At 64.0% G+C, this 10,721-nt stretch overlaps 1 protein-coding gene across 1 annotated transcript; it reads right to left on the bottom strand.

Moving 5' to 3' along the window:
• Nucleotides 1–4,874: 4,874 nt before the first annotated feature.
• NDUFA11 (NADH:ubiquinone oxidoreductase subunit A11) lies at nt 4,875–10,720 on the bottom strand. The gene is made up of 4 exons (XM_058537929.1): nt 10,575–10,720; nt 6,346–6,438; nt 6,106–6,228; nt 4,875–5,051 (listed from the first exon to the last, which is right to left on the bottom strand). The coding sequence occupies exons 1-4, from the start codon at nt 10,669–10,671 to the stop codon at nt 4,939–4,941; spliced, it is 426 nt and encodes a 141-aa protein (XP_058393912.1). The 5' UTR covers nt 10,672–10,720; the 3' UTR covers nt 4,875–4,938.
• Between the last annotated feature and the right edge of the window lies 1 nt (nt 10,721).

The following is a 10,721-nucleotide window of genomic DNA, read 5'->3' as shown; positions in this document are numbered from 1 at the left end:
GGGCAGCTGGAGAAGAGCTACCAGAGGCCGCGGGGCTGCTCCGTGCCTCAGTTTCCTCACGGGCAAAGTGACTCTCTGGCTGGGGATGCCCCAGATGACCTGTGTCCAGGGAACCGGGGGCTCTGCTGGTTCTGAGCCCTGGATGTCGAGCCAGACGGGGGGGGGGCAAAGCTCTGCCCCCACTTCCAGACCCTGAAGTGATGACTAACCCAGCTTTGGGCTTTGAGGGTGGGGTAGCGACGGTGGGCCGAGGCCCCGCACCAGAATCCAGCCAGGAGACCCGCTGGTCGTCCTTTCCTAAGACCCACTCCCACTCCAGTCTCCTCCCCTCTCCGTCCACCCTCCCTCCATGATGAGGATCCTGTGGTCACAGTGACACAGGACCCCCGAGGCCTTCATGGCCCAGGCCCCCTTCCGGAGCAGCCCTTTAGGGGGTGCCCAGGCGGGCTGGCGCTGCTCTTGGGGGTCTTCACCAGGACAAGGGAAATGGTTTCCCCCAGAAGCGCCTGCTACGGGGGAAGCAGGATGGGTTTCCTGATACGGTAGCCAATTCTGCCCTGACTTGCCAGGTCCACCGGGGGAATATGCCTGACTCGGCCCCTCCTCACACCCCAGTCACCCTATGGGCCGCCCCACTCCGCCACATGGCTTCTTACGGGGGGCACCCCCGGCTCAGTCCAGCCTCGGGGGCTTCGCCCTCTCTGTTCCCTCTGCCTGGGACACCCTTCCCCCACAGTGCCCTGAGGCTGGTCTCTTCAGGCCCCCAGCCAAGGAGAACCCACCGCCCCATCCCTGTCTTTCATGTCACCGCGGTTTTATCTCGAGCACAGTTCTGTGTACAACACTCTTGTCCTGTTACATGGCTGTTCATTTTTGTCTCTGTGGTTTTACTATTTCTCCCTTCAGACCAGACTTTGAGCCCCAGGAAGGCGGGACCTCGCGGGTCTTGCTGGCTTTGTGACCCCAGGCTCGAGACCACGCTGGACCACCCGGATGCTCAGCACGTACTTAGGTATGGGGGGTGGGCGATGAACCAGGCAAATGGGACTACGAGGGACAAACTTTCAGTTACAAAACAAGTGAGTCACGAGATGTAATCTACAGAACACGGGCGATAACACTGCAACAACTCTGCATGGTGACGTGGTAACTAGATTTACCGCGATCGCCTGTAATGTATATAAATATCCGCTTGCTATGATATACACCTGAGACTAACAGCACATTGAGTATCAATTCTACTTCAATAAATACAAAAATGCTTAAGTGAATTCTGAGTCTTGATGTGGAGACTTGGGTACCGAGGGTTCCTCTCCCCCTGGACACCCCCTGACTGCAGCCATCATCTCACGGGGGTAGGGTGAGCCGTGCCCCTGGGAAGCAGGGCTGGGCCACATATTTCCGGATCCCGGCTGTGCTCCCAGGCTGGGTGCTGATGCGAGGGTGTAACAGCCAGGCTGCGTCCCCGCCTTGAGGGAGATGCACGATCCGCTAAACAATATACGCCACGGTGACATGGGATTTAAGAGGGTAAAGGGCATGTGGGGCACTGCTGGCCGGGTGGGAGGCTGTGTCAATGGGGTGTTGTGGTGGAGGTGACACTTGAGCTGAGAACTGAAGGAGGTGAGGGGGGAGCTGTGGGGACAGCTGAACGAAGAGGGTTCCAGGCAGAGGGCACAGCATGTGCAAAGGCCCTGAGGCAGGACTGGGCCTGGCAGTGTTGGAGGAACAGGGAGGAGGCCCTTGTGGCTGCAGCATAAGGAGCGAGCGGGAGAGAGGGAGGAGGGCAGGGAGGGGACGGGTCAGGTTGTGCAGGGCCTGGCGGGCCGTCGGGAGGACTTGGGCTTCTCCCCGCAGGGAGGTGGGAGCCCTGCAGGGCTGTGGGCAGAGGAGGGGGACCTGACTCAGGGGCTCACAGGCGCCCTCTGGTGGGGGCTGCGGGGAGGACAGACCATGGGGGGCGAGGGCAGGAGCCAGGGACCAGGGTGGAGGTGAGTGTTCTGGCCCAGGTGGGCGATCCACACTCAACACAACCCTTAAATGCCTCTGTAGGGTAGAATTTCGCTCTTGAGATCCCCTGGCAGGGGAGCATCCCCTTGTCCCGTTGGTGGCTTCTGTTCCAACCACGTGACCGCCGGGAAGTCTTCCAGAGACAATTACATGTTATTCCCCGATGACAGCTGATGACAAGAGACGACCTGGCGCTGAGGGCCCGCCGTGAGCCAGGGCTGGGAAGTGCCCTCCCGGGCCTGTTTCCCCGTCTGTGACTAGGACTAAGGTGAACAGCTCGCTCAGAGCCGACACAAGAAGAAACGAGCCACCACCAGCCACGCCCGGGCCCTCCTGGCAGGTGGACGAGGCTCGACAGCTCTTCTCCACTCCTGGGGCTCGCCCACACCTCCTGGGCTCACAAAGAGCTCAGGGACCCCGACCGAGCCTGGAGGCTGCGGCAGCCCTGCAGCCTGGTCCCCCCTGGGCCGTGTGTCTGCAGGGCTGGTCCCTGGGGAGCGTGCACCCACTGCCCCCGGGATGTGAGGCTCTTCATCACGCACCTGCTGAGCCCTCTCCCACCCCAGGCCCTTGATCTGCTGTGGCCTCTGCCCGGGACGCCCTTCCCCTGGTGCACATCTGAAAGACCTCTTCCTCCTCGGGGTGCCCTTCTCCACCTCGCCTCCTCCAGGAAGCCTTCCCACCGCCCAGGGAGGCCCCTGCTCCCTCTCTGAGTTCCTCCCTCTGTTCCAGTCCAGACTGCGTGGGGCTGGGGATGGCTTCGTCAAGTTCAGGGAAAGGTCCTTCACTGCCCCATGCGGGGGCTGCTGGGGCAGGAGGTGGGGCGGGTGGGGGCACTGAACGCTCTGGACAGGGGCTGCCCCCAGGGCGCCTGCGTGTGGGGCGGGGATGACGTCAGCCTCTCACAGCCTGGTAAATGTTTATGGGCAAGGGGGCCTGGGTTTTGGAGCTCCCTGGAGCCCAGCGGGGAGCCGCTCACCCCCCCCCACGCCCCCGTCCTGTTCTGGCGGGCCTGGGCCGCCGGCGGGGGGCCTGGCAGGCCCACTCCAACACTGGCGGCCGGCCGGGAGAGGGCTGGGTGGGCGTTGAGCACAGCCCTGGTCTGAGCCAGCTAGATGGGAAACCGAGGCTGAGAGGTAGGAAGGGGCTGGCTGGCTGTGAATTCCCCTTCGTCTCTCCTGTGGGCTGGGTGATCTGGCACAGGGCTTGGGCTTCACGGAGAGCCAGGGGGCTGAGGAAGGTGTGCAGGAGGGGCCGGCCTGGGTGGATCGGGGTCTGGGGGCAGCCGCAGTGCGGGGGCTAAGTCACAGCTGTGGGGTCTTGAACAGGCCCAGTGGCCCCGATGATGACCACAGGCCCCACTCACAGCGACAGGTCTGTGTTATCTTCTAGATTTTGTCGCCCCTGCTCCCCGGGCTGCCGCGGGCAGGATGGACGGGAAGGAAGGGAGCGGAGAGAGGACCGTGGTCTGGAGAGGGAGGCAGGGACGGACCCAGGCTCCTCTGGCCGGGGACCTGGGGGCGGGCGGCCGTCGGGCTGAGTGTGGTGGGCTCTGCCCCCTGCCGGCCACCGCAGGGACGGACAGACCAGGCTGGGGCAGGACTAGAGGGACCCAGGTCCCGCAGAGGACGTGGGAGGGGTGCTTCTCCTGGCAGAGTCATTTTCCCTCTTCCCAGAGCATCTCTGAGGAGACGCCCTGACCCCCACTCGCCAGGCGGGAAGTGAGGATGGGGCCAGGAAAAACCAAGTGCTGGGGCTCGAACGCAGGGCTGGGCCGGGCCCCACAGGCGGGGGCCTCTCTGGCCTCCCCCATGACCCCCAGACCCAGACGTGATCCCGAGCTGCGCCCACTCCGGGGAGACCAGGGGACAGGGGCCGGAAGAGACCTGAATGGCTGTGCAGGGGCAGTGAAACCCCAGCGGGGGCCTGGCCGCCCCAGCCGACGTTTAATTTTAGCCGCTCAACGCCCAGCTGAGTTATTACCTGGGTGGACGGAGGGGGAAGGCGAGGCTCCAAGTCTGGCTTCCAACCGTGTCCCGGCCCCAGGGGGGGCTCGAAGGGAGACAGGGGAAGGGTTGGACATGGCCGAGGAGCGGGCATGAGGGTCGCGACCTGCCTGGCCCACTCGGGCCACCCCCAGTGCCCATCCCCGCCGGGCATGACCCTGCTCCCCAGGGCGGGGGCGGCAGAGCCCTAATTTATGGCCCATGGCGGCGTGTCGGAGCAGGCCGGGCCTTCCTCTCCGGCTGCCAGGAAGCACCGAGCCAGCCCTGCGGAGCCCCGGGGCCCGCCGTGCCAGCATTCCAGGGCCACCTAAATCACCGGGCCTGACAGGCGGCGGAAGCCAGGACGCGGACAGCCCTCCTCTCCTCTTGTCACCGCGGGGGCCCCGGCCTGGCCGGGCCTCTGAATGCAGGCTCCCGGTGGCCCGTCACCCACCTGTCGGATGGGGACGAGGCTCCGGGGCCAGGCCATCTGGGGCTCTCCGCTCCAATGCCCAGGAATTTGGAGCCGGGCCGTGTGTGGGCCTGAGCGTGTTTTCCACATGCTGGCGGCTTTGGGGGGAGGCCCGGGGAGGGGCCGGGGGCTGCAGGAAGGGCCGTGGGCGGCGGGGCCCGGCTCCCACCCGCAGGCCGGCCACTGTGAGCTCCCGTCCCCAGCACCTCTCCCTCATTCAGGCCCAGCTGGCGCCACTGGCCCGTCGGGAACAAACCCGGACGTCTCATGCCCTGCTCCCTTCCTCGGTCCCTCCCTGGACGCGCCCTGAGCCTCCCTCCCTGGCGCGCTGTGTCCCCGTCACCCAGCCCTCGGGACGGGACCTCACCCTGGAGCGCAGGGCAGGAGGGGAGGGAGACGCACACATGTGAATGTACGCGGCATTTATTTTTAGATGCGGTTCGGTCTGCCCGAGGCCCGGGGCGGCGGGGCTCACACCTTGGGCTCCGTGTACAGCTTCCAGCCCTCCAGCTGGCCCATCTTGACCAGGGCGGCTGTCAGGCCCATGTAGGCGCAGGCGGCGACTCCGATCCCGTAGCTGTGAGCTGCGACAGTGGGGGGCAATGTCAGGCACACGGGGGACTCGCCCCGGCCCACCCTGGGAGCCGGGGCTCTGAGCAAAGGCCAGGATGGCCGGGCCTCCCTCCACAGCGCCCTCCTTCTCCGCCCTGCTGGAACCTTCCGCCGGGCACTCCCCGGCCCACTGGGCCGGGGCGCTTTATCTGCGGGTGGCCTCCTTCCCTCCTCCCGCCGGCCCTGAGGCTGTGGGAGGCGGGAGGAGCAGCGTCTGCTGCCGGTTCCAGGCGGCTCCCCTGTGCCAGGCTGGCCTGGGGCCCGGCCCCGCCTCCCACCAGGGAGGCATCCTCTGCCGGCTCCCGGGCGACCTCAGGCCACCTCAGCGCTCTCTGCGCCCCAGTCCCTGCATCTGTAAGGCGGGGACAGTCAGAGGAGCTCCCCTGCAGGGCGGGGTGCGTGGACAACCAGGGCTCTGGGCGCGGGGAGAGGGACAGCAATGCGAGGACCAGCACCGGCTTCTCCCTGCCCACGGGCCAGGGGCGAGCACGGGCAGTGACCCGGGTTCTCTGACCAGCGCAGCAGACAGAGGAGAGGGGGACAGAGTGAGGGCAGCAGGGGTCCTAGATTATACATGATGGAGTCCAGCAGTGAGAGGGAAAGCTGAGCTGACATCTGGGGGAAGGGTGTTCAGGCAGAGGGAACAGCATGTGCAAAGGCCCTGCAGCAGGACCACACCTTGCATGTTGGAGGAACAGCCAGGAGACCCGTATGGATGGAGCAGAGGGAGAGAGGGAGGAGGGGAGGGCAGGGATGGGACAGGGCAGGTCATGCAGGGCCGAGTGGGCCGTGCTGAGTGCCATGGAGAGCCACGGGAGGGCATGCGGGCTTGGCGAGGTGGGCACGCAGTAGGTGCTCAAGCAGCAGCAGCCATTACTATTATCGAACTGGCTGGCAGCTGAGGTTCAGAAGCGCTGGGAGCGTTCACGGCGACCGCCCCCTCCTCTGCTGGGGTGGGCGTCTGCACACCCGGCCCTGCCTGGCCCTGGTCCCGGGTGGAACAGAGAGTGAGGAGGGCTCACTCACTGCGTGCTCCGAGAGTCAGGCCTCCGGCGCAGCCTCCGATGAAGTAGTTCAGGGGGTCGTCCGGCTTCTGACGGACCTGGGCACTGACGCAGGAGGTGAGGCCAAATATGGCGCCGATGGCGGCTGTGGGGGCAGATGGGAGGGGCGGGCGCTGAGTCAGGGGCCCGGAGGGCAGGACGGCAGGGCCAGCGCCGGCAGGGCCCCCGAAGGAGAAGCCAAGATGCCCCCAGGCTCGCCCACCTGCGGTAAATGTGTACCGGCCTGTCCTTGCCACTCCCTCCAGGAAGGAGGCTGGGGGCTTGAGCACGACGCTGTAGGCGGAGATGATCAGGCCTGCGGGATGGAGGGGACGGGTCAGGCTCGGGCTCCACCCTGTCCGAGAAGCCCTCTCTCCCTTCATCCCCACAGTGTCCCCCAACGTGGCTGCCAGCACCACCCCTGTGCCCAGGAAGGGGGCACACGCCACAGCTGGCCCCCCAGGCCCCGGCACCCGGGCCCCACTCCTGTGTCCATCAAAGGCTCCATTCTCCCGTGGGCCCGGGGGTCCGTGGCCTAGTCTTCCTTGGCAGAGGCTCTGCTCCCGGGGCTGCCAACGCCTCCTACTCGCCACCCTGGGCCCCCCGCCTGTCCCACCCCCCGCTCGGGCCCAGGCCCGTCCAGCACACCTGGCTGGCTTAGTGGCTGCCCACGCCCACTCGGCCTTGTCTCTCTGGCCAGCCTTTGCATCTCTGCCATCACCCCGGCCGCCCTGCCCCCCCGACATTGGCTTTCACGCACGAGGGGCCCCAGTGGGGGCCAGGCCAGGAGCTGAGTGCAGGTGGGCAGCGAGGCCCGAGCTTCTATTCTGGGGCAGCCTCGCCTACCAGACCCTCTGCAGTGGATGGGCAGACCAAGACACACCTGCCTGCTCCTTGTCACCAGAACAGCCCAAGACGGGGCTCCCCATGCCCCAGCTGACTGCTCAGGACAGACAACACGCTCTTCCCCACCTACAGACCCGCGCGTGGCCCAGTTGCTGGTGGGACGTCCTGGGGCCAGCCCAATCCAGACAAAACAGAAATGCCATCTGCCAAGTGACAGGGGCCGCCACCGCCCCTCTCACCCTCCCCAGCGCCCAGTGGACTTGGTCTTCTTATATCTGTCACTTCACGGGAGAGAGAGGGCCTCAGACAGGCAGGGTGACTTGCCTGATGTCACCCGGCAGAGCAGCCTGGAAGCCAGGTGGGTCGGGCCCGAGGCCACGTGTCACCCCTCTCTGTGGGCGCCACCCCGACCCCAGGCCTCCAGCTTCTGCAGACCCACCCAGCTGGCTGTGGAGGCCCCCATGCGACCTTCCAGGCTGAGCAGTGTCCCCTCAGCCTGGCCTCGGATTCATCTCACGCGAGCCACCATGGGGGACTTTTCATACCGTTCAGTGGGGTTAATCTTCAGAGCAACCCCGAGGAGGGCCAAGATTGCTACCCCACTGCACAGACGGGGAGACTGAGGCCCAGGGATGAGGGGGAAAGAGTCACATATAAAGAAGGCTCCTATGTGTAAGGCTCGATCTGCGGACTCTCCAGATCTTTCTCCCAATCCCAGGACGAATCCTGCGGTGCCCGCTCGACCTCAGGGAGACTGGAGGCTGGGAAGTGGGGAGAGGGGCCGGAGTCTGTTCCGGGGCTCCCCCAACAAGCCCGCGCTGCCTGCCCCGGCCCAGCAAGCCCTCATCCTCAGTCACTCTCTCTCACACGCCCCCCTGCCCTGCCTGGGACCTGGTGAGTCATGACCTCTGGGGCTGGACCAGGAATGAGGGTCTTATGACCCCCTAGAGAGGAGCCACTGATAAGCTTCAGTGACGGTCCCCAAACCCAATCACAGAGTGAGCCCTGGGGGGAACGTTATGGACCCCATCTCCATATGCCAGCGGTCCCAGCCGAGGGAGCCCCAGCTCACGGACCACCCTGGACACAGCGAGTGTCCCCACCATCCTACATCCCCTCAGAAGTCCTTGAACTGACAGTGGGTGACCCGGGGGCCCCCTGATTAACCCAGGGTCAAGGACTGCCCCGTCCCCAAGTCTCCCCCAGCCACCATCCCCTACGGTGAGCCGTCACAGCCCACCCCTCAGGAGCCGCCCGACTCGGAGGCTGAGACCCCCCAGCACACGAGGATCTCTACTGACTCGGACCTGCCCACGGCCCATCGCCCCCTCAAATGGCCCCCTCCCCACCCCTCTCTTGCTGTGGCTCCCTCAGCCTCCCGGCACTGATCTCCAGACACAGTGCCACGCCTTTATTCATTCATTCATTCATTTACAAACGGCAGTTACTTCGTGCCCTCATTCATTCATTCCGTTACTGCATACCTAAGTTCACTCATTCATTCACAAAGTTACTTTGCCCTTATTCATCAGTTACACGTAGCTTCATTCAGTCATTCTTCGCCGAGTTACTGTGGGCCCTGATTCATTCATTCATTCATCACAGTTACATGTGCTTTCCTCCATTCATTCATTCAGCCACTCATTCACTCAAAACCAGTTAGTGTGCACTTTCCTTCCTTCACTCACTCATTCATTCCCTCACAAACAGTTACTGTTTGTTACTTTGTGTGCCCACAAAGTGCCGGATCTTCTGGGAGAACAGCTGCCTGCCCTCTGGGGGCTCACCATCTCAGGGAAGGCACATGTGAATCAAGTTCTCCCGGGTGGGGGCTGAGGGGACAGGGCATGGAGGAGGGGGAGGGAAGGGAGGCTCCAGGAGCACGTTTCAGCCGAGTCCCGTACGTTGAGTGGAGCTGGCCAGTGAGCAAGGCGGGCAGTCACAGTGAGCGACACACAGTGACACCTTCAAAGACCCTCCAGCAAGCGCCCCCCAGAGGCTCTTCACTCGCTCGGCGGCACCCCACCCCGGGACATGCTCGGTCTCCCCACAGCCTCCCGAGACTTCAGTCCACCCGTCCGATGCGTGCAGTTGTGAGCACCACACGCACACACACACTCTCGCTCACAAACACCAACGTTCATTAGTGTCATTCTCAGTTTCAAAATCTAAACCATCCACCGAATCCTGAAGGCCCCACACACCCCCTCCTACTTTAATTTCCCGAGACACAACCATGACCCTCCACAGTGTTCTGTCCGGCATTCCCAATGTCAGCATCTCCCCAGGGCAATCTGCCAGAATCACGCCCCACAACAGAGACCCAACCCCACAGTGCGCAGGCCTCCTGGGCTCTCAGGGGCCTCCATAGAGACCCCACCACACTCATGGACTGTCCCAACAACTCGACATTCAAGCAGACTCCACGTAACCCATCCCCCGGGGCACCCTCTCCAGCCCTTTCTCCTGAAGACCCTCCATAAGGCCCCATGGGCACAGGCCTTGCCCCAGCCACCCCCACGCGCAGATCAGCAGATCCGGATTTGCAGCCCGGCTCCGGAAGACCCCGGGGCAGTTAATACTCCTCTCCCACCTTCAGTTTCCACTTCTGAGAAACAGAAACGATAACGGTCGATCTTACTAAATAAATACTCTGCAGAAAATGAGCGATTATTAGGTCTACACTGATGCAAATACCTTCCACTGGAGACTCAGCTTCTGCCAGGCCCTGTTTCAGAAGCTGCAGCCAGAGACGTGGCCAAAACCGTCATGTCTACTTCTCAGGGAGGCTGAGAATGAAAGGAGATCGGAAGGGGCGAGACTCTGGGGTCCCCCCTGCCGGGGAATGCCAGGGCTGTGGATCCCCTCATAAGCTCCTCTCTCACGTCACCCGTGATCTCCTCAGCACCCCAACCTGGCTCTGGTGGCTCCAATAAAAGCTTCAGACGTCCCTGAACACCCAGCTGTCTTGCACCCTATAAAGACCTGATCTCACTCCAGAACCTTCTCGAACTTCGGTACCCCCCCCAGACACCCCAATAATAGCCCATGATGCCCCCCAAATAATCTCAAAGTTACCCAGCTGGAAAGTCTCATGACTCCCCAGCACCTTTGACCCCGATAACGGCTCTGTACCACTCCACGACCTCCCAAGAGCCTGGAGATGGCTTCAGCAATAACCCCCAAATTCCAGCACCCCGCAGCCGCTTCTGATGATCCCAGAGACCAGCCTGTCACGTGTACCATGACCTCAGAGCCCTCCCACCCTGTCAGACCCCCCACAGTGGCTACCTCACACAAGAGTTCGCCATGGCCGCCCTAGACCCCCCGACGGCGACCACGTACCAGCCCGCGAGAGCTCCAGCCCCCATGGGACCCCCTGGGACAGCCCCCAGTGACCCTATGACCTCTCTGAATTAGTCCCACACCCCCACAAAGCCTATCTGGTACAAGAGCTCCCCAGCGTCCCCAGGCCGCCCCAGGCACCCCGACGACAGCCATGTGCCACCCCGCGAGACTCCCAGCCCCCCCAGGACCCCGCGGACAGCCCCCCGTGACCCCATGACCTCCTGCGCCCTCAGCCCTCGGGGCCCGGCAGGCGCTCACCAGCGGCACCACCGATACTGGCGCTGGCGTAGGCCTTGTGGTGGCACTCGGTGCCGTCGGGGATGTCCCAGTACCGGTGAAGGAACGTCGGCGCCATGGTCGCCCACCCCCCGCTCCCACACTGCACACCCGGCAGGCTCCCCGCGC

Source organism: Diceros bicornis, unplaced genomic scaffold (assembly GCF_020826845.1).
Source record: "Diceros bicornis minor isolate mBicDic1 unplaced genomic scaffold, mDicBic1.mat.cur scaffold_73_ctg1, whole genome shotgun sequence".
Taxonomy (NCBI): Eukaryota; Metazoa; Chordata; class Mammalia; order Perissodactyla; family Rhinocerotidae; genus Diceros; species Diceros bicornis.
Note: the sequence above shows the minus strand (reverse complement) of the source record. Positions and strands in the feature narration are given on the sequence as shown.

Bases quoted from the DNA above. Each gene is read 5' to 3' on its own strand.
- NDUFA11 (XM_058537929.1), bottom strand. From the start codon at position 10,671: ATGGCGCCGACGTTCCTTCACCGGTACTGGGACATCCCCGACGGCACC. The intron at 6,439-10,574 runs GTGAGCGCCTGC...TCCATCCCGCAG, and splicing joins CAGTATCGGTGGTGCCGCTG to GCCTGATCATCTCCGCCTAC. The intron at 6,229-6,345 runs GTGGGCGAGCCT...CTGCCCCCACAG, and splicing joins CCGGTACACATTTACCGCAG to CCGCCATCGGCGCCATATTT.